General features: G+C 39.1%; 1 protein-coding gene across 3 annotated transcripts in view; it reads right to left on the bottom strand.

Moving 5' to 3' along the window:
* Positions 1–265: 265 nt before the first annotated feature.
* hdac7a (histone deacetylase 7a) overlaps positions 266–24,343 on the bottom strand; it is an 88,519-nt gene continuing 64,441 nt past the window's right edge. For all 3 annotated transcript variants that reach the window (XM_042492530.1, XM_042492531.1, XM_042492532.1), the window contains 14 exons: positions 19,626–19,757; positions 18,690–18,823; positions 18,107–18,227; positions 17,558–17,607; positions 16,569–16,676; positions 14,323–14,378; positions 13,104–13,191; positions 12,837–12,956; positions 12,631–12,728; positions 3,851–3,969; positions 3,303–3,436; positions 2,655–2,736; positions 2,338–2,476; positions 266–2,165 (listed from right to left, as the gene is read on the bottom strand). In XM_042492530.1, coding sequence (XP_042348464.1) covers positions 2,123–2,165; positions 2,338–2,476; positions 2,655–2,736; positions 3,303–3,436; positions 3,851–3,969; positions 12,631–12,728; positions 12,837–12,956; positions 13,104–13,191; positions 14,323–14,378; positions 16,569–16,676; positions 17,558–17,607; positions 18,107–18,227; positions 18,690–18,823; positions 19,626–19,757 — 1,424 coding nt within the window. In that variant the 3' untranslated portion in view covers positions 266–2,122. The remainder of the gene's footprint in view (positions 2,166–2,337; positions 2,477–2,654; positions 2,737–3,302; positions 3,437–3,850; positions 3,970–12,630; positions 12,729–12,836; positions 12,957–13,103; positions 13,192–14,322; positions 14,379–16,568; positions 16,677–17,557; positions 17,608–18,106; positions 18,228–18,689; positions 18,824–19,625; positions 19,758–24,343) is intronic.

Below are 24,343 nucleotides of genomic sequence, written 5' to 3'. Positions count from 1 at the left end.
TGTGTGAGTGTTTGTAATCATATATTTTGTGTTGCTATTGTTAATCATGGTTCCCAATGACTTCAATTCATGACGAATGTTTTGCCTTTTTAGATTCTTTGCCTACCATGGAGAAATGTGAGAACAATGTTTTCTTCATAAATTCAATGCAAAATGCAGTGAGCAACTGGCACACAAATAGTCATTTTGTTGGTGAAGTTTTTTTTAACATGCTAAAACTGAAAAAGTATGGAAAAAACACCAGAAATCTTGTAAAAATTGGCTATCTGCAGCTCTAATCTTACGACAATAGCTTTGGTCAGCAAAATCCTCAAACTTAAGAGCGCATAAAAAAAAAGATTCAATTAGATTTGTTATTTGCTTCATAAAAACATCCAAACTAAGAAACATGATGTTGTTGTTTTCACGTTTGAAATACAGAGCCCCTTATATACCCCTTTAGCAGGGCAAATTTCAAAGGAATGAGCGACTTGTCCTCCCGTTCAAACATCGGCGTAGATGATGGACCAACGTGTTTCGCCTGTGTCGATTGCAACGTGAAAAGAAGAGCTGCTGCTAAGCGCAGTTGCAGAGAAGAGTGTCATATATGGGAGAGAAAAAAAAACACTCAAGTTCACTTCCAAACCAAACACAATGTTTCCTTAATTAGACTGTGATAAAGCCTGGAACACCAAAACTATTTTTAAGACAATGAAGAAAACATTCAAACCAGGCTGATCATCAAAATAAACAGTATACAAAAGTCTGCATATGTGATGTTAAATCCACAGGTTCAAATGCCGTGTTTTAAGAAGCAAAGTCTCTGAAAGAGCAGTGTCCATACTGGTCCCTTGTGTTGCTTCACACAGTCCCGTTGCCAAGTACAGGCTGTCTTAAGGCAGTTTTCTTTGGGTGATGTCCATTAAGTGCATTAACATTATTGCTACTATAGAACAATACAAATGGTCCTCAGTGGTGCCGGGGTGGAATGACCGCTCCTTTAGTCTCAAATATAAACAATAATATACAGTATTCAATACTAGTGGTACATCAACAGTTTGTCATTGCTTTGTACATGTGTGTGTAGGTGTGTTTATGTGGATGTGTGTACATCTAAGACACTGAACAGCAGTGAAAAATGATCCTGCTCGTAACATTTTCGCCTACTTCATAAGAAATACAACAGTATTTCGGCCGATGCGTGTCCCCAGAGTGAGACTTTCTAAGACATGTCAGATGAAGAGCGGGACAAAAATAGAGCAAACACAATTTCATCCAAATCTTCAAAAAAAAACTATTAAATAACCTACAGAGGAGTTATTGTTTTGTTTTTTTGTTTTTTTAATCCCAGAGCTTTGGAATTTCTTATGGTTCACATTATGGAATGAACAGTGCAATAAAACAACAAGGACATGTCTTTTGTTTCTACAAAACCAGATGTCCATTGTGTGTCTTCATTTTCTCTCTTTCCCTCAAGTTCTTTGTTGTCTTCTTTTTAGTGGTTAAGCTGCATGTAATGACATCATTAAAACAGACAATCTCCGTGTCTTTTTTTCCATTCTTTCATTATGATGTGGCCACTTCTTACTCTTGATATTTTTGCATCCATCAGGTTTTTATGCTTCCACCTGATGTCACAGTTTCTATCTGCAAAGTGGCAGAAGAGGAAAGGATCCAGAGTCTCTTCCTTTTGAAACCTGTAGGTCCTCACGTTAAGGCGAAGTTAAGGCAACAAAACAGCTGCTGGTACATAGTGCTTCAAGTTCCTTTACGGTTTGTGGTCACAGAGTTGTGGCACTGGACCTCTGAACACACACACAAATCCAATGTCAGTCAGGAGACATGAAAAGTATTTTTTAAAAAATCTTGTATTGCTCTTTGGTGAGGTTTCAGAAGGTTTCCCAGCTGCAGGTAGTGCTGCTGGCTTCAGCTGAGTGGTTACCAGCATTGAGGTGCTCATACTGCAGCTCCGGAGAGGTTCAGCATTGTGTGTTGGTGCATGTGTGTGAATAAGGCAGATGGGTGGGGCTCAGTGGCATTAAAAACACGCCCCTCCTTCACGGTCGTGTGACAGCGCAGGAGATCCGAGGCTACGGGTGGGGCACAAATCCTGAAGGTGAGTTCTGTGAGGTGATTGGTCGGACTACATGGAGTCGCTGTCGTGCTCCATTGGCTCGTCGGGGAGGCTAGAGGTGAAGAAGGTGAAAAATAGACGTGAGCGGAGAGCTGAGGGAGCTTGTGCAGACATTGAAGTGTGATATGTTTTTCTTAGCTTGCTTGCATGACCATTTGTGTTTGTGTCAATGTGTGTGTGTGTGTGTGTGTGTGTGTGTGTGTGTGTGTGTGTGCATGCTGTACCTTTTGTTGGAAAGGACTCCCACAGAGAGTGAGGCTAAAGCATTAACAGCATCTGTTTCCTCGCAGTCTCTTCTCTGAGCAGCCAGGTAGGACAGTCCCACTGATCCGCTGTGAGCCTTTACACTCTGCCAGTACTGACCTGCCACACACACACACACACACGCATACAGGTTACCAGTGTCATCATGCAAACAGCAAACTGATGTGGATCCTGGTCTGATCCCAGTACTGTAACTGGAGGACCCTTGTGATGGTTATAAAAATAAGAAGAAGGAATATAAAAAGAAAAAACTGAATAAAATGTTGTAGTTGCTCACTTTGTATCTGTATGACGGTCTGCAGGGAGCGGACTGCGTTAGCGTTCGGCTTTTGCAGTAGGACTTCTTCTGGCAGTGGGTCCTACAGGACAGAAAAGCAGTCATTAGGACATTCAAATGACCGTGAATGTGCTCTTTTTAGTGGTTTAACAATTAACTAAAAAATGACTGAAGACATACAGGAAAGAGTGCCTAGAATTATATTGGAATCAGGACCAACTCTACACCTAATGCAAATTTTAAAAATAATTCATTTTAAATAAAATAAAGACACTTTTTAAGTCTAAACCCAAATATGTTATACCATAATAATATAATATTTTTGTCCAATCCAATATCTTATCCTCTATTCCAAAAAGAATCAGGATACCCTACCTTAGACATGAGCATGTAATATAAAAGATGTAAAAGCTAAGTGGTAGGTGCAAAAAGTGTTTTGAGATTGAGACAATTTGTCCATTACATTTTTTTCCATAAAGAGGAGAATAACGACTTAAATTTAGTATGTAAGTATCCCTGGCTCCTCTGCTTCTTGTGTCCAACCTTTCAAAACCCTCTGATAATCCAGTCTTTTTTCCCTAACACTGGGGATCATTTAAACTCTGAATATAAGCTGAGATGTTTCCATCAACACCCAGCATGCCGTACCTGTATGTCCAGGAGCGCACTGACACAGGCTTCAGATGCGTCACAGATAGCTGTGAGGTCGTGACCTCCCTCAAGGGACAGAACCAGGCGACCCCCTGCTAGAGACATCAGCTGGCGAGTCAGGAGGCTGAAACCTGTGGTCGACACACACAGAAAAGTTAACATGGAGTTTGAACCAAGTAAAAGCCAATCGGAATAAAGCTTGGCAGGTAGGCTGCTTACTTAAAGACTTACCAAAATGAGTTTTGCTATAATTTCCAATATTCTATGAAAACAAACGGATATTTTTACCTTGTGGATCCTCCCCCAGAAACATGCCAACCACTAATTACTATAATTATGGTTACATCAGTGATGCAGCGAGGTATGGAAGGAGGCACAACTCCTTCTCTTTGGTTCATGCTTGACAGGAGCTGTAATAATCTATTAATATCTCGAAATACCCACTAGATTTTAAAGTTCTTATTGGCACCACTTTTTAAAAATGAGGTCTTGAGGTAAGGACTGGAGGACAGACTGTGCAGTCTGTGGTGGAGAACAGTGCTTACATTTGGCGGAGACCTTGTACCCTCCCAGAGGAGCGGGGTTGCCCTCAGCGGCGTCAAACCCAGCCGACACAAGAACGACGTCCGGAGAGAACTCCTGAGCGATGGGCATCACCACAGACCTGTGGGGACACAAACACATCAACTGCTGTCACTTTGAGGGGACTGGAAAGACGTGTGTGTTGTTGTAGTTCCTGTTAGTTGCCAATAGAGGCTGATACAAGTCATATATTACACAGCACTCTTGAAAGGATGACGCCAACTTGTGTGGTTTTATTTTTCCTTTTTAACTACTAATGCCAATGAAAAGTCTGCTGTGTTTTGCCATGTAATGTCTGTCCTCCTGCAGGTTTGTGTCATCCCCTGGGCGTAACATGGAACCCTTTTTTGATTTTTTTTTTTTTTTTTATAAAAACACTGTAAAGAGGTCAGAAACACACTGCTAACATAGACAAACAAAATATGACAATTTGAATCACATGTCTATAGTATGTTTTCGTCCTGATTGGCGCACATTTGAGTCTCAATTACATAGTTTAACTCAAAGAATAGAAGGAGAGGAAACTTTTTTCTTTGGAGTCACATAAAAAGCAGAAGAATACCACAGTGGATAGTTACGCAGTCACAGGAGGAGAGAGTTCCTGCACAAGTCTCAGTGATAACTTAGGAAATCTGGTCTCTGTGGACTCTGACTCTGTGCCAGTGATTCTACAGGAAGGTTTAACACATAGTTCTGGAAAACCATTTAAAAGCTCAAGAACTGCAGTCATCACAACTGTCAAAAAGCTGCAAGAAATACTCTGCAAGAAACATTGCTGTACTGAGTGCACCGCTGAGAGGAGTCGCTTTTGACGTTTTATCACTCAGTGGGTCGAAGTTGAATCACTGTTGGCACAGAGAAATGTATTTTTGTTGAATGGGACACAAAATAGAAAGAGGAAAGTTGACATTAAAAGAATCAAATCTGAACAGAAGCATGCTTCAATACATGATATTGATAATATAGGCTACTACTTGATTCAAAGGTTGATTAACTCAAAGAGCTGCTATTGTCAAATGTATTTAATTCTCAAATGAAAGACTTTAGAAGCAATTTCCATAGGATGTCGATGTTTTTAGACTGCCTGACTGCAACATTATGTTTTCACTGCTGACTGTTTTGGCCAGGTCTCCCTTAAAAAAAAAGATTCTTATACTTAGTGGGACCACCCTGGTTAAATAAAGGTTAAATTAAAAATAAACAAATGAAATAATTAGTCAGAGAAAATCCCAATATTGTTTTCAAGGACACATCTAGGGGTAGGGTGTCTTGATTCTCATTGGGATGGAGGCATATGGCTATGTTTTAGGACTACATGCACACTCCAAAGTGAATGATTATGAAAAATCATTGCCAAGCAAGCAAATAAAGAAACCCATTAATGTTTTTTCTTCACTGGTAAAGTTATAAAAAAATATTATAACCACCATATTTTCTTAGTTTAATGTTGCTTCAATGTATTATGGTCCTTTTCTTTATAAAAAGCACAAAAACAACAACATAAAATACTAGCAGAATGCCAGGTTTTGGTAGCTAACTAGCTATCTTGCTGGCATTACAGTTTTATTGCTGATTTATGCATTACAAGTTTCATGTCATATAATGCCTGAAATTTAACTTATGCCAAGCAGTGAAAATACTGCAGTTTTTATGCTCCTCTTATATCATTGCATACTGACAGTGTTGCTAAGATTAGCCTACAGATCACTGCTAGTGACCTGGTAAAGAAACAGTGTTCTTCTTATCTGATGACTTCTTTGCTCGAGTGACAGCGTGAAAAGTATGTTGTGAATGAATCACATGCATCCATGTGTGTGTGTGTTTTTTAATCTCCATCAGAGAAAGGACAAATGCATTATGATACTTTTGCCATTGGCATGTTATGTCTGATTATGTAAACGTCATTGATGACAACTGATGATGTAATAGCATCTTGAAGGGTTGTCCCATTTCTTAGGGGTAAGTTTCAACTACTAGCCCTCGTAATTCTCTTGGGGGAAGAGAGGGACTCAAAAATTATGGTAGGTGTAAAAATAAAAAATGGGATTGAGCCTATAACTTTTCTTCAGTTTGCTCATGAAAACTGTTATTAATTGTACGAAACGTAGCTGTCCAATCAAACAAGGCATTTCAAAACTTTAAAGTGTCCTCAAGATGACAGATATTCATGATCAAATCTAAAAAAAGTCATTAACATGACAAATTACACCAAGATTTGGCTAATCTTGGAATCAGCAGCTCAAACGGAGTTGACAAAGGACCTTTGTTTCAGTGCTGGACAAGCTGCACAGCCTTGAGTAAGACAAGTCTGCTTGACAAAGTCATATTGTTTTGTCAGCTCTTATGCTGTAGCTGCTTAGTGTTGTTTGCGGACATCAAACAGATGAATACTTCCTTAATGCTATTGTTGTTAGGAAGAGAGCGTTGCCGTCCTGAGGCGGAGGGAGGTGGAGGGAGGCTCGGCTCGGCGGCACGATGCTGTCGGCGGACTTCAAAGCCGCAGTGTGTGAGTCTGTTTCCCATTAGAGGCTTGTCACTCTCCTCACGTCATTGACAACACAGAGAAAAGAGGAAAAACAGTCCATCTGGGATCCATTTACCTTCATTATTCTGCCTGGGGACTTTGGAGACCTCCCTCCCTCCCCTTTACACACACACACACACACACACACACACACACACATGCACACATTCAAGCATACATATCCAAACACATTCTGCTGTAATGACTGCATGCAGATGGACAACATGAGCTCATAGACAAAAGGAGGACACAGGAAGATAAAACGCAACAAGCACATTCCAATATGAGCTTCTGCACGCAAACACACAACACAGAGACATACACAACACATTTTCACATACGGAGATGCAAACACACACAGCGGAAATGATCTTTCATCCTGTTGGTGGTGTTTGACATCATTTCAGTCAAAGTGGACTGAAACTTTATCGTTGTCACGGTGATATAAAGCAGAGCACGCACACACTCTTCACTCATCCCCGCACATACACACACCTAACCGCAAAACCCCGACCCCACCTCCTCTGTGGACCCATTAAAGCTGCCACGCTCCCCCCGGAGAGAGTAACTACAGACAAACTAATGGAAAGATGGAGGGAAGGAGGGAGGGCGGAGGAGAGGAGGGGACGCTTATTAAAGATCAATCAAGGGCGGAGAGGAAGAGGGAGAATGTGTGTTTGTGTGTGAGGGTCGGGGTGATGGAAAATAAAGGGGGGGGTGAGAGTGAAGGATAAGGTGAAAATGCAACAAAGCTCCCCTCTGAAGTTGAATCAAGCACTCACAAACTTTAACTCATAAAATATATTCCATTAAAAGGCTTATACACTTCATTTTATGTTTTTTTCCACAGACCATCTAACATTTGCAAACTAATTAATTACAAAGGAGGTGTATGGTGCATAAGCTGCGTGTGTGAGGTGGGGGAGCCTTTTAGATTTTAGCTTTAAGAAAAGAAAAAAATGTTCTTTATTTGGTTGTTAAGGTAAAGGGCCTAGAAAGAGATCATGTGGACCTAAAGGCTAATCATAATAGTTAATAGTTATTCCCACAAGACTTTTCCTTTCAAAATAGCTCAAAATATTGCCAACTATTACCTCTGAATAATTACACTTCATGTATGTACTAACTGACAGCTCTGTTCTGATCTGTAAAGCTCATGGAGACATTGGCTGTGATATTGGGCTCTTTAATCAAACTGTACATCTCATCTGACTTTCTGCTGAAAATGACCATTTCATCACAATAGGTCTCATTCACAAAGGGTATGTACACACAAATATGTGCTTAACAGTGGTGGATGAAGTAACTGCCAGCCACACTTAAGTAAAAGTACAGATATCTTATCAGGAAATAACTGTGGCTGAAGTTAAAATCACCTTTTAGAATACTTGTTGAGTAAATGTCTCAAAGTATCTGATGTTTATTGTACTTAGATATCAAAAGATATGTTATGATATTAAATGTGCTTAAGTATTGGAAGTAAAAGTACAAGTGACTGCTGTTAATAAAAAAGTAATCGGTCAGAATTTTGGGAATTATGTAGCTTAATTCTTTGTAAGATACACCACTTTAAAAATGGTGTGCACATTACACTTGAAGAAAAATAAAGTCTTTTTAGGAACTCCCTTCCTTTGCTTTTGTAATAAGAAACTAAGATGTTTCGGGGAAACGGAGAAAAAAGAATGCATTTTATTTAGGATATGTAGTGGAGTAAAAGTAAAAATTGACTGAAAAATTAAACTCAGTACAGATACTGCAGAAAAATATTTGAGTACTATGACAAAGTAATAACACTTTGTTAGATGACAGCACTGGTGCTTAAAGCATACAAATGCATATACACAAATAATGAAGCAACTAACTGTACTATTGCCACACTTCCTTTGCATCTTTAGAGATCGTTTCACTGGAATTGTGATGCTTGGCAACAGCATGGGTTCATGTTTACTTCCTGTCAGCTGATCATGCACATACACTGCAAAACATGCCAACTGAAAATACGAAAGGACCCATTTACAATATTTGTGCTTCTAGTTTGAAACAGTCTTTAAAGTTTTGTTGTGACATCACAACTTTACATAAGTCCTGACGTCACATTGAAAGGCACAACTTCTAAATACAGAAGGTGCATTTCTTTGTGGATTGAACATTTTCACATTTTTACTGTATTTATTTAGCGCCTATACCTGCTAAATACTAAGCGATACTAAAAACATATATTGAAATCACACTTTTTATAACATGGGACTTTTAACAAAAGCCAAAGCATATTAAATCTGCATTCATTAAAAAAAGGCTGTAATAGACAACAATATAAAACCCTTGATTTAGTAATGCACTGACCAAATGTATTAAATAACTATGAAAATGACCTTATTTCATACTTCATAATCATAACTGAAATATATAACTATGGGTATCCCAGTCTTAGCTCATACTGCAGCACAGGAGAATGACCATATGGAAATGTAACACTTTTGGTTTTATGTACTATTTCCATGGCATTGCGCTTGTGTAGCTGATTTTAAGTGGTAACCTATATACCGGCATCTAGGGTATATGAAAGACTCCAATTTTTCTCCCAGCAGGTTATGGCTTGTCTGGCCGTGGCTTTAAGAAGAAGAAAAGAGCGCATCCTCAACTGAAACATGTTTGAACAGAGTGATAAACTTGCTTATCGGTGTGTCAAAACAACAGCACAGCTTTCTCCATGACACACCTTTGGCCAAACATATTTCCTTAGATAGAAAAATGTGGGCATAGCAGTATGCTAGTTGCAGACAGCGGGCACAAACTTATTCAGTATAATCTTAATTTACCAGCATACAAAAGTGATAAGAACAAAATCAGCAGGTGGCTATGTGTCTCGAGTCCAGCAGTAACTTTGCGTGCACACTTATTTTGAGTGCAAAGTGAGGCCCGGTGTCCTCTGTTCAAGTCCACCTTTGTTTTTAGTTCTCATCTCTCTCTTTCTACCCACAATTCCTTTCACATGTTGTACTCTGTACTTGCTAATAAAAAACAAAAGGTGATCTAAAAATAGTTCTTTCTCTCTCTGCCATATATAAAGGCACCGTTTCTGTTTCTACTGTAGAAATTTGAGTTTTCTATACCATTCAGCTCAAGTTTCACCTTGAATCTGTGACCCCAACTCTCATATCACATCTTTAAATGGGTATTATATTCTATAACTGAGCAGACAATCTGTGTCTATCTGAAAAGTTTTGATGTGGTCAACTCTCAACATCTGGGGCTGCAGGCAGATTAAAACAAACAGAGAATTACTTAGAACTTCTATTAGGTCCAGATCTGAATACCAGGCCATACGATTGGCATTATGAAGTAAAAAGGATACTTTGAATCACTTTTTGTCTTTCCCATTGAACTTGAGGGGGGGACGTCTGATTACTTTGGAGACTGGTTCAACTCAATTTTGTCATTAAATACTTTTCAAAACATTTTCTGTTTTAAATTTGACAAAAATATTTTTTTCCTGTAACTTATAATGACAGGGAAACAAAAACCTACAAACCTCAGTCTACTTGGAGTACACAGAAAAGCCAGAAATGTCCAAAACTTTAGGGAGGTCTCTCGCCATGAGAACAAACACTGGAGCCAACATTACCTAGTTCACTGTGCTCACAGCTTCTCCTGCTCAGCTCTGATGTGACGGGACAAACAGAGAGGGACAGATTTGGATCTAAATTATGAGCAGATGGATCTGCAAATTTCAAATGTTAAGCAATTCAAAACTGCTTTAAAAGCTTTTTTTCAGACTCTACAGGGGACACCAATATGAAAAGATGATATCTAAATCCAATATCTGGTTGTAAAACTTGTTTTTCTCCATCCAATTGGCACAATCTCTGTTAATGGGATAATCTTCAAATAAGTCTTCGAATAAAAGACCTCTTGGGCTTTTGTCTCCATTCACCCCCATGGAAATGTAATCTAATATAACCACCTGTACTCAGCTTGCAAGCACATTTAAACTGTTGGCAAAATTGGACATGTCAGCCAGGCCGCTAGGAAGCACGCCGGAATTTGAAGCCAATTTGACACAGTGACCAAACCCTGTGACTACAACTTCTGGGTCCATCACATAATGTCATGGGGGCCCAAGATTTTTTTCCATAGACTTACATTGGAAAAGAGACATAAAACTGTGGATACATTTTCTAAGTGTCACAACCCACCAAATGTGGGTAGATTTTTCACTTCAATCTCTGAAGGCCATCTGCCACACTGGAGGGTAAATGTTTGTACCAAAAAAAGTCATGTATTAAACAATGCTGAGAGTCTCTGCAGTGTTTTGGTGTCATTTGGGGGAGCATGTTGGTAAAAAAATATGCTTTTTCATCTCCTAGCCACCTTGGCCGGTTAGTCAAAAGTTAATTGCAGACACTGTTTGGAAAGTCAAGAGGAGCCACACAATTAAACCATGTTATCAAAATTCAAGTTAGCAAAGGAGCTACACTGGAAGTTAGCTTCTCGGCCAGCGAGGTCTCTACTATGCATGCTCTGAGGCCGAAATGATGCAGAGATGGTAATTTCCAGGCAAACCTTTTTGGCCATAAGCACCACAAAGCAACTTTCAAAGAAATGACAGAGGCCCTGCATTCAAGGCTGTATCCAGTTTTCTTTATACATCCATGATGTCACTGCAATGGATGTTAACTGTTCTCCCTCAAAAACACTGGGTGCACAACCCCCCTGGTTTAAATAATTCTCAGAGTAAAATATATTGCTCCGCTCTGCAGGGAGGTCAGAGGTCAGGATCATGCTACAGAAGAGAGTCCTGGAACTGGAGTTTTTTTTAAATTTAACAACACTTTAAAAGGAAGGACAGCCTCCTTAAGCATCAGGTTCTCTTCCTTACCATATTTAAAACTCCTCAGCAGTTTTATGTTTGAATACATCTCACATTGGTTGTTAGTCTTGTATAATACTGGAGGTTGACAGTAATTACAGGAACTCGATTCACTAAGGCAGATCATTGCTGAAGCTGCCCACCTACTGTCATTTCATTAGCCTCAGGATCCTGGCCCACCCATCTGATGACTATGCGTGTGAGAGCATGTTTGAGCTAGTGTGTGTTGTATACAAACATATACATGCCTGTGTGCTTGCGCACAATTTCCCCCCTTATGTCTGCGACTTTTCCAGTAACCTTGCGGCTGCCACAGTTTCCTTGAGGTTGGATGTACCAGACAACCAAAAAGCCCACACCACTGAACCTTTATTGGTGCCAAACACCCCCTGATGACAATTATCCAACCCACAATCAGGAAGTAATGCTCCGCAGTCTGTCAAACACAAGACCTGGAGACCATTTACTGCAAAGCATCCAAAGTTATTGGAAACAGGAAGCGCCAGACACATGCTCTCCAAATGAGGAGGATTATTAATTACGCAAGAAGTGCGTCAGAGACAGTGTGAAGCTGAGCCTCTGATCAGCTTAAGTGTGTTTGTTGTGGCTCAGTGGAAAGGAAACTAGAGAAACTGCCTGATTACAGCTCCACTGACTGTCCTCATTCTGATCAATAAAAACTGGAACACAGCTGGTGGCAAAAGTATTGGAATACTGAATTAACTTCAATTTTTTTCTGTTACCCAATCTACTAGATTCCACATCCAAGACACAAATTAAAGATACAAAGATAAACTGACTGTATTAGGCTAACTTTTAGGGCATGCTGAAACGGAGCAAACATCTACTTTATCTCACCTTCTCCATCATGTTTCAGCCACCAGACTCTCTGTTATGCATAACAGACACAACCGCAAAAGTTAAAAAGGTATTTTCTAATCGTTGAATCTGAGAACCAGCAGTATTTTTTTAAATTACAACTTCATTCTCCTCACATGGCCCTAATACTCTGTCTTAACATATAAATGGGTGACAAATTAAAGACAAAAAGTGGAGAAACATAACAAAATGAGATACTTTCAAAAAAGGCAAGAGGGATCTGTATGTTTTTGTATGTAAGTATGCAGTGATGTGAATCATGTGCTGTATCCTTCACAGTAACCTCAGCCCGACTGAACACACATGGAAGATTTTGCTGCAACGTGGGATGGTGTTCATCCCTGCAGAATAGTTCCAGAGACTGTGTTGTCAGTGTTGTTTTTTCCTTTGATACGTCACTCATCTGTATCTGTCGTGTTATCTTGTAAGCATGTGTTCCAGCGTTTAAACAGAGCAGCAGTTGGTTCTACCTGAATGCAGCGAGGTACTCTGCATCTCCCATTGGCGGGTCCAGGCCTCCTGTCCATGCCACGTTCACATTGAAGCCCTCGCCTGCTCCAGAACCAACCTATACCCAAACATAAACATGTTGCATTTCATTCATATGTCAGGCTCTTATAAAAGGTGTAATACAATGTACAACATGTACATACAATGCGACCTTGACGTCACCCACCTCAGCTGGTGACCCACTGCCGGGGAAGAAGTTTCCATCATCATAGCGATGAAGTGAGATGTAGAGAACGCTGGAGTCATTGTAGAACACTTCCTGGGTGCCGTTACCATGGTGAACATCCTAGCAACAGGATGAGGAAGACATTTTAGTATGATACATAGAAATACAAAAGGAGATACATTCACTATTGAGTATCACAGTACGCACAAGTATTATGAGAATGATTTTTTTCATCAGTGTTAACACTGCAGCATGAGGCCGTCTTACCCAGTCAACTATGAGGATCTTGCTGACGCTGAGCTTGTGTTGGAGCTGCTTTGCGGCGATGGCCACAGAATTGAAGTAGCAGAAACCCCTAACAGACACAGATAGAGAGAAGTTAGGACTTTTAAAGGATAACCTTATCATTTTTTTAACCAGCTTTGTATCATAACAATGTCTGTATCATGAGTAAACAGACTTTTTTAAACTTCCCCTCCATTTTACTAGTGCCAAGATCTTCCTGCTCATCTCTTGGGTAAAATATGCTAAATGATACATTTTGTGTCATTTGGCAGATTTTTGCTGGCTATTGAGCTGCTTAAACTATAGATTGTACTTTTCTATTTTTAAAAGCCTTCCACCATGGACACAAACAGTATAGGAGTGGCTCAACAGAGAGAACAAACTAAGATCAAACGGTCAAACTAGACAGTGCTGATTAAATATGGTGACATTCATTTTTCCCGTATTGTGCACAGGGTATTGTGTTAGCTGTAGGTTATCCACCTCTTGAGTAAAAGTGAATGCCGCAGCCTATTTCCTCTGGTCATGTAGCACTAATTTCAAAAGTATTTGCGTCTCTCTACTGCATAGACAGCCCAGTTTTATAAAAAGACAATCTACCCAGCACTGAAATACCTCTCTAATGGAGTTAAAAATACAGAGAGCCTCTTTTAACATTAATTTCTTATGCTGAATTATAAGATATTATACTGGAAACACTGACTGAGCTCTGGCTGTGTGCAGTGTCATTCAGGTTTTAATGAAAATTCTAGTTTGTTTTTATGTTGCACCAGTTTTTCATGAGAACATCTGCTAATGTACATGTCAGAAATTAAAAAAAAAAAAACTACAGTAGCTGAACTCAGGATAAACGATAAGACTAAGACTATTAGTAGCCCAAGTGTCAGTAGAAAACAAAAACAACATAATATAATTCATCTTCCTTATTTTTGTCTCTTTGCTGTCTCCCCATCACATCATAAATATCCTCCACAGAGAGGCTGCTGACAGTGCAGCAACGGCAGGAAAACTCACTGTGGTCAGGCTGAGCATGTGACTGACACACACACACACACACACACACACACACACACACACACACACACACACACACACACACACACACACACACACACACACACACACACACACACACACACACACACACACACACACACACACACACACACACACACACACACACACACACACACACACTTACATTGGATTGGTGGGGTCTGCGTGATGCCCGGGCGGCCTGACCACAGCAAAGCCGTTCTATGCAGAAAGAGAAGATGATGCTATTAATCAGTGTTTCACTGGATATAAAGAACTTAAAGTGTGCTGGTCAGAAACAACAGTCTTTTAAAGTTAAAGGCTTTTATTATGTATAAAAAATATAACAGTTTTGGCACACATGAATAAAGAAACCTCTTCCTTAAAGATATAATCACACTGCTAAAACTTCAAAACATGTCATTTAGAAACTAATAGACAATTCTAAGACAGATAAACACTAGACAAAAACGTGGTCATAGGTTTGTTTACATCAGCTTTATTCTTAAATAATATAACTGAAAATCACTGCTACGTTACAGAAAATGCCTCATTTTCACTTTAAATTTCTGGGAACCTCTAAAAACATGTTGGAAGTCCTTTGTTATTTCTGTGTGTTCACACAGAGTATGAGGGCTTTAGATGACCTTATACAATTCTAAATGTGAATTTAAGGTTGTTTTTTCACTTCACTGGTTTACTAGAAGGTAAAACTCAAAGCCACAGAAGATCAAATGCTGCATGTAAAGACAATGGAGGCCACTGAAGATACTCATTTTGATGTAAATGAGTATATAATATACATTCCCTACCATAAGTGTAGCTCAAAAACAGCTTTTCTAAGGTGAAGTGGTTGTTTTGTGGTTGTTGTGGTGTAATGGTTGTTTACTACCACTGCTCAGTATAGACTCAGCCTTTGGGCGGTTTATATTGTTTTTCATTCTCCGCCTGCATGCTTGCCTTGTCTTACACAATCGTTGTTTTTTAGGGTCAAACTGTATGGATTGAAGATGTTTGTTTTTTGTTTTTTTTTTTACAATTGACCACTTAGATTAAAAAATAAAATAAAATCATGTTCATCCCAGAATTTTAATGACTGTGAGGACGAAAAAGCAGTTAGACCACGATGAGACCGGAAAACTCTTTTCTGAAACCCAGTCATGTCTGAAGTGGGTTAGTAGCTCCTTAAGGCAGGGTGAGGCACGCTTCTTTGCTGGATGCATTTCTAAGTTCTCTAGAATTACATCACGATACTTTGGGTTACCAAAGTTGCCTCTGACCCATGACCCAGTCAGTTCCTGAAAAGCAGGGATGCTGTATGCATGCCTATGACCTAAAACTAGTCATTTTTAACCATCTGACACAATGAACCTGCATTTAGTCAGCAAGGTTTGGTAAAGGAGGTTTTCTTTCTTACTTATTTACTTACTTGTGGCAGCAACAATTAACTACAATATAACTGCACTTTACCTTTTGTATAACTGTCTGCATTAGCTTCTTACTTTACTACATTTATCTGAGAGCTTGAGTTACTTGACAGATTAAGATTTTTTTGCATTTAAAACATATGAAGGGTTTATAAAATATGATATTTTGTTAGAAATTAAATTACCATACAGCTGATACAAGTACATCTGCAACAATCAATGAGTCAATTCAAAGAAAATGAATTGCCAACTATTTTGATAAACATTTAAGTCTTTTTCTATTTATATGAGATTTTTTTTCTTTTTTCATATAGTTATTTGGATGTTTTTTCTTTTTGTAAATGATAATGAGTTTGGGGGTATTTTTTCTTTTTCTATATATCATTTTGAGGTTTGGGGTGGGGTTTTTTGAAATAATTTGGGGTCTTTAGTTGTTTTTTTAGAAGTTTGGAGGTTTTGGGGTATGTTTTTTGGAAGATTTGTCTGTATTAGGTACTTTTACTTTAAATACTTTAAATACACATTCCTGATTATACTTAATTACTTTAACTTGAGTAACATTTTCAATGCAGAACCTTTACTTGTAATAGAGTATTTTTACAGGGTGGTATTGGTACTTTTACTTAAGTTAAGGATCTGAATACTTCCTTCACCTCTTGATAGATATTATTAATGTTTGTTTATTAACTTGCCCTTGGTCTCACATCATTTAGCAAAAATGGCCCCTGGGCAAAGCAAGTTAAATATCCCTGCTTTAAACCATGTCTGAATTCTCTACATCACCCCCATACCTGGAGCAGACAGTGCTTACAGCAAGGTGGTTGACTCAAGTAACAAACTGCCCAACAGAAAGGAAATAAAAACTCTGCGATAAGGACGACTAACTGTATCCACATCCATTCAATTCCAACAAGTTGTCTCAAGACGTCTAATCTGGAATTGACAGAATGACATTGTGCTCTTTCTCCCAGATTCAGTTACTCACCTTTAGCTCTCCTTTGGCTACTCTGAAGGCCAGCTCAACAACGCTGCCCGCTGCCATGCGTGATGCTGTTGAGGTGTGAGACTCATTCCAGATGGTGTCATTATCAACCTGCCAACCAAAAGACAAAAGATGGAGGACACTGAATGACAGAATGAAAGCAAACAGCGTGGAGATATTTATATCTGTTACATAAGCCTGACTACTGTATGTCTCATTTCACTTCCTTTTTGGTAATGGCACCTTGTTTTTTTTATCATGGTAGTTGTTGGTTTTAATAAAATTACCCTAACTTCCTTATTTTTTTTGCTTTGATTTTGATTTTATCATGTTAGCTGGCATTCTATTAATTATTGTTTTTACTGCATTACACAATGCATTATTGCCTTTTATGTACCTTGTATTTCTTTAATCATGTGTATCTGTGTTGAGGCAGATATGAACCCATGTGCCTTTACTGGAGAGCACTTTGGGTCACCTCCGATTGTATTTCAATGTGCTGACCTGACTTGACTGAAATCTCTCTGGAACAGTGAAAGAAAACTGGAGGCTCTCTCTGGGACATGGATGACCAAACATACAGCTGTGCCTCCAGAGTAAAAATGTCCAGACCCACAGTGCTGGTAATTTTCCCTCTCCACTCTGTTTTCTTTCTCTCCTCTGTTTGTTCACAAACTGGCATTACTGTCCATCTGGCTCGGACAATGAAATCCGAGGCATTTCTTTTATCCCCGGTCATGGACATGTTGTTCTCATTAGCTCTGACTTGTCATGGTCCGACATGGACTGTCAGGCAAACGTACGCGCTGGGCCGAGCCAGCTCTCTTTTCCTCTTTAATATCCTGTCTTTCCTGTCATTTTCTCTTGCCTGTCTTCTTTGTCTTTTCTTTGAAACAATATCGTCTTTCATCAACGCAGCATTGTATAGCTTTCATTAAGAGCTTTGGAGAATTACACTGTGATCAAAAATAGAGTTGTGTGCTTTCTCTTACCCCTACACCCCCACATGGTAACATGACAAACATCCTTTGAGAGAGGATTCCTGTGGAGACAGAAACATTAAAAATGACTTCATATTTATACATTTATTCAATTACGTTTCGCTTCTTATTGTTTTCATCATAATTATTTTATGCCAAAACATCTAATAAGAAGAAAAGCCATAAAATGACCTATCATAAACCATCAAATTAAGAGTGGTCATGGTATGACATGATTTGCGATTAAATGTATGACCATCACGTTTGTCGTTTCTTTTTTACTTAGTTAACATAGTTTGAGGACAAAAATATGAACACAATATTTGTCGGACTTGTAAATTAAAAGTTTATGTTGCAGCTTTAATTTTATTATTGAGAAGATCTGGACATCTGGAACTCTGTTTCTTATTGATGTTCCCAATCACATTTACTCTGCAAATAAAACCCTTTCATGGTCACTACTGAATCACTCCAAAGTGTTTTTCAAACAACAAAATTTGGCTCTGAGTTAGGGACACATTTTCAGAATTTACAAGTATAGCAGTGTGAGGAGTTTCATACCGGCCAGTTTGCGGTTATCCAGTTTGAGTCTGTTGAGAGGGTTGGTGCCGTAGAGCAACACGTGGCGCTCTGTATGGACCGACTGCAACTCCTCCAGAGTGGCTTTACGACCACGAATCGTCTGCATCGAACAACACATTTTCATTTCACTTTTTTAATATAATACTGTATTTAGATGCTGCAGACAGAGACAATATACATACTCAAGGATCAAGAATATGACATTACATAGGGAAATCTGTGCACATGGATAATGTATAACTTAATGAATAATAATGTCAAACAGAAAGAAAGCTGGATTCTTCCCTACTTAAAGCTTGTAAACTCAACCGATCTACTTTCAGACAGACAAATAAAATCTATTTTGTAGGCTGGATCAGGACGACATGTAATTAAAATAGCAGGTTTTTATAATTCAAGTTGTTGTGACCGCTCAGATAAGATGTAAACACACATGAGATATAATGAGATAATGTCAGTGAATAGGCACCTCCTTATCGACATTACTAATACCAGACAAGCCTCATCAGTGTGTGTGTGTGTGTGTGTGTGTGTGTGTGCGTGTGTGTGTCCCATGTCATACCTCACACTGTCCCCTCAGGCCTCTCTCCTGCAGTCTGGACCAGATGCTCTGTATCCTCCCAGCATGCTCTGGGTGACTGCTGTTGTCTCCACATGTACACTGGTGCTTCAGCATCTGAGAATCATACACCAGGCCTGCATACACACACACACACACACACACACACACACACACACACACACACACACACAAAGATCAACATTTTGCACTCGTGGCAGTCAAATCTTCACTTCCCCTGTATTGTATTCTACTTCTACCTTTGGAGGACTTTTTATGACTTTTTCAGACATAACATTAAATCCAGATGAAGACACAAGTCATGCATTGCTTACCCTTAAGAGTTTAAACACCCCACAATATGTTTAGGACAAACACCTAGACAGTTCTTTGAGTCTTTAATTCCACATGTTTCCAAAGGGCAGAAGTGTTTTAATTGATCTATAAAATATGAGTCACAGAAGACCTTGCCAGCTGCTGCCAAATCAGTCGTTCATTAAAGTACGTTCAAAATGGTGTTTCAATTACACTTGATTTTATTTCCTCTTCGTGTTGAATTCACATTTTAAGATCATCATGAGGTTGGTGAGCTTCTTTATTTGGTTGGTTCATGAGTAGGACCTCAGGGAGAACAGCCATTCATTTTTGATTTTCCTTCATTTGTCACTGAAATACTTAGCTCTGCTGGTCTGCACATGATGCATGATGCTGGAAATTATATGAATATCATTTTTGGTTCTTTTACTTCTTTCATTATTATTATTTGGAACATGACTGTATATTAGGGAGAGAGAAGAACAGCGACATGTAACAAGGATCCCCAGTTGAATTTGGACCAAGGACACTGCAGTTACATGATGGGCTATTTAACCCCTTAAGATGAATTTGGAATATCACTGAGAGAATGATTATACCCACTTGTTATAATATCTGACTTACCCGTGGTGAAGCGTGGTTTGCTGCTGGTGTCCTGTGTGGCCAGGCTCAGGGGTTTCTCAGGCAGAGTGAGAGAGGTGGAGGCCGGGGACGACTGTGTGCGTGACAGGGGGCGATGGACCCCCAACCCACTACCAACACCGCTGCCACGCATACCATATGTGTAGCAATGGAACTGAATGTTAAGAGCCAGATACTCACAGATAGTTTCTGTGGTTAATACTTTCTGTTCTAAACTTCCCTCTTAAATTTGCCTTCTTTTATTTTTATAGTGTTAGAAAGAATTAGAAATATAGGTATGACTTGATTCTGTCTCATCTCCATCACCCTTACTCTCTGTAGTCGTTGCTATGGGAACAGCAGAAGCAACTGCAGCAGCTGCATCGACAGATGGAGACCCTGGCAGTGCCCATGATACGTGGCAGCGGTGTTGGTAGTGGGTTGGGGGTCCATCGCCCCCCTGTCACGCACACAGTCGTCCCCGGCCTCCACCTCTCTCACTCTGCCTGAGAAACCCCTGAGCCTGGCCACACAGGACACCAGCAGCAAACCACGCTTCACCACGGGTAAGTCAGATATTATAACAAGTGGGTATAATCATTCTCTCAGTGATATTCCAAATTCATCTTAAGGGGTTAAATAGCCCATCATGTAACTGCAGTGTCCTTGGTCCAAATTCAACTGGGGATCCTTGTTACATGTCGCTGTTCTTCTCTCTCCCTAATATACAGTCATGTTCCAAATAATAATAATGAAAGAAGTAAAAGAACCAAAAATGATATTCATATAATTTCCAGCATCATGCATCATGTGCAGACCAGCAGAGCTAAGTATTTCAGTGACAAATGAAGGAAAATCAAAAATGAATGGCTGTTCTCCCTGAGGTCCTACTCATGAACCAACCAACCAACCAAATAAAGAAGCTCACCAACCTCATGATGATCTTAAAATGTGAATTCAACACGAAGAGGAAATAAAATCAAGTGTAATTGAAACACCATTTTGAACGTACTTTAATGAACGACTGATTTGGCAGCAGCTGGAAGGTCTTCTGTGACTCATATTTTATAGATCAATTAAAACACTTCTGCCCTTTGGAACATGTGGAATTAAAGACTCAAAGAACTGTCTAGGTGTTTGTCCTAAACATATTGTGGGGTGTTTAAACTCTTAAGGGTAAGCAATGCATGACTTGTGTCTTCATCTGGATTTAATGTTATGTCTGAAAAAGTCATAAAAAGTCCTCCAAAGGTAGAAGTAGAATACAATACAGGGGAAGTGAAGATTTGACTGCCACGAGTGCAAAATGTTGATCTGTGTGTGTGTGTGTGTGTGTGTGTGTGTGTGTGTGTGTGTGTGTGTGTGTGTGTGTATGCAGGCCTGGTGTATGATTCTCAGATGCTGAAGCACCAGTGTACATGTGGAGACAACAGCAGTCACCCAGAGCATGCTGGGAGGATACAGAGCATCTGGTCCAGACTGCAGGAGAGAGGCCTGAGGGGACAGTGTGAGGTATGACATGGGACACACACACGCGCACACACACACACACACACACACACACACACACACACACACTGATGAGGCTTGTCTGGTATTAGTAATGTCGATAAGGAGGTGCCTATTCACTGACATTATCTCATTATATCTCATGTGTGTTTACATCTTATCTGAGCGGTCACAACAACTTGAATTATAAAACCTGCTATTTTAATTACATGTCGTCCTGATCCAGCCTACAAAATAGATTTTATTTGTCTGTCTGAAAGTAGATCGGTTGAGTTTACAAGCTTTAAGTAGGGAAGAATCCAGCTTTCTTTCTGTTTGACATTATTATTCATTAAGTTATACATTATCCATGTGCACAGATTTCCCTATGTAATGTCATATTCTTGATCCTTGAGTATGTATATTGTCTCTGTCTGCAGCATCTAAATACAGTATTATATTAAAAAAGTGAAATGAAAATGTGTTGTTCGATGCAGACGATTCGTGGTCGTAAAGCCACTCTGGAGGAGTTGCAGTCGGTCCATACAGAGCGCCACGTGTTGCTCTACGGCACCAACCCTCTCAACAGACTCAAACTGGATAACCGCAAACTGGCCGGTATGAAACTCCTCACACTGCTATACTTGTAAATTCTGAAAATGTGTCCCTAACTCAGAGCCACATTTTGTTGTTTGAAAAACACTTTGGAGTGATTCAGTAGTGACCATGAAAGGGTTTTATTTGCAGAGTTAATGTGATTGGGAACATCAATAAGAAACGGAGTTCCAGATGTCCAGATCTTCTCAATAATAAAATTAAAGCTGCAACATAAACTTTTAATTTACAAGTCCGACAAATATTGTGTTCATATTTTTGTCCTCAAACTATGTTAACTAAGTAAAAAAGAAACGACAAACGTGATGGTCATACATTTAATCGCAAGTCATGTCATACCATGACCACTCTTAATTTGATGGTTTATGATAGGTCATTTTATGGCTTTTCTTCTTATTAGATGTTTTGGCATAAAATAATTCTGATGAAAACAATAAGAAGCGAAACGTAATTGAATAAATGTATAAATATGAAGTCATTTTTAATGTTTCTGTCTCCACAGGAATCCTCTCTCAAAGGATGTTTGTCATGTTACCATGTGGGGGTGTAGGGGTAAGACAAAGCACACAACTCTATTTTTGATCACAGTGTAATTCTCCAAAGCTCTTAATGAAAGCTATACAATGCTGCGTTGATGAAAGACGATATTGTTTCAAAGAAAAGACAAAGAAGACAGGCAAGAGAAAATGACAGGAAAGACAGGATATTAAAGAGGAAAAGAGAGCTGGCTCGGCCCAGCGCGTACGTTTGCCTGACAGTCCATGTCGGACCATGACAAGTCAGAGCTAATGAGAACAACATGTCCATGACCGGGGATAAAAGAAATGCCTCGGATTTCATTGTCCGAGCCAGATGGACAGTAATGCCAGTTTGTGAACAAACAGAGGAGAGAAAGAAAACAGAGTGGAGAGGGAAAATTACCAGCACTGTGGGTCTGGACATTTTTACTCTGGAGGCACAGCTGTATGTTTGGTCATCCATGTCCCAGAGAGAGCCTCCAGTTTTCTTTCACTGTTCCAGAGAGATTTCAGTCAAGTCAGGTCAGCACATTGAAATACAATCGGAGGTGACCCAAAGTGCTCTCCAGTAAAGGCACATGGGTTCATATCTGCCTCAACACAGGTACACATGATTAAAGAAATACAAGGTACGTAAAAGGCAATAATGCATTGTGTAATGCAGTAAAAACAATAATTAATAGAATGTGAGCTAACATGATAAAATCAAAATCAAAGCAAAAAAAATAAGGGTAGTTAGGGTAATTTTATTAAAACCAACAACTACCATGATAAAAAAAACAAGGTGCCACTTACCAAAAAGGAAGTGAAATGAGACATACAGTAGTCAGGCTTATGTAACAGATATAAATATCTCCACGCTGTTTGCTTACATTCTGTCATTCAGTGTCTTCCATCTTTTGTCTTTTGGTTGGCAGGTTGATAATGACACCATCTGGAATGAGTCTCACACCTCAACAGCATCACGCATGGCAGCGGGCAGCGTTGTTGAGCTGGCCTTCAGAGTAGCCAAAGGAGAGCTAAAGGTGAGTAACTGAATCTGGGAGAAAGAGCACGATGTCATTCTGTCAATTCCAGATTAGACGTCTTGAGACAACTTGTTGGAATTGAATGGATGTGGATACAGTTAGTCGCCCTTATCGCAGAGTTTTTATTTCCTTTCTGTTGGGCAGTTTGTTACTTGAGTCAACCACCTTGCTGTAAGCACTGTCTGCTCCAGGTTTTAGGGTGATGTAGAGAATTCAGACATGGTTTAAAGCAGGGATATTTAACTTGCTTTGCCCAGGGGCCACTTTTGCAAAATGATGTGAGACCAAGGGCAAGTTAATAAACAAACATTAATAATATCTATCAAGAGGTTCAGGTCCTTAACTTAAGTAAAAGTACCAATACCACCCTGTAAAAATACTCTTTTACAAGTAAAGGTTCTGCATTGAAAATGTTACTCAAGTAATTAAGTATAATCAGGAATGTGTATTTAAAGTACTTAAAGTAAAAGTACCTAATACAGACAAATCTTCCAAAAAACACCAAACTTCTAAAAAAACAACTAAAGACCCCAAATTATTTCAAAAAACCCCACCCCAAACCTCAAAATGATATATAGAAAAAGAAAAAATACCACAAACTCATTATCATTTACAAAAAGAAAAAACATCCAAATAACTATATGAAAAAAGAAAAAAAATCTCATATAAATAGAAAAAGACTTAAATGTTTATCAAAATAGTTGGCAATTCATTTTCTGTGAATTGACTCATTGATTAATACACTTTGTTGCAGATGTACCTGTATCAGCTGTATGGTAATTTAATTTCTAACAAAATATCATATTTTATAAACCCTTCATATGTTTTTAATGCAAAAAAAATCTTAATCTGTCAAGTAACTCAAGCTCTCAGATAAATGTAGTAAAGTAAGAAGCTAATGCAGACAGTTATACAAAAGGTAAAGTGCAGTTATATTGTAGTTAATTGTTGCTGCCACAAGTAAGTAAATAAGTAAGAAAGAAAACCTCCTTTACCAAACCTTGCTAAATAAATGCAGGTTCGTTGTGTCAGATGGTTAAAAATGACTAGTTTTAGGTCATAGGCATGCATA

The sequence above is a fragment of the Plectropomus leopardus genome, chromosome 8, assembly GCF_008729295.1.
Source record: "Plectropomus leopardus isolate mb chromosome 8, YSFRI_Pleo_2.0, whole genome shotgun sequence".
NCBI lineage: Eukaryota > Metazoa > Chordata > Actinopteri > Perciformes > Serranidae > Plectropomus > Plectropomus leopardus.
This window is presented reverse-complemented; position numbering and strand designations above follow the sequence as displayed.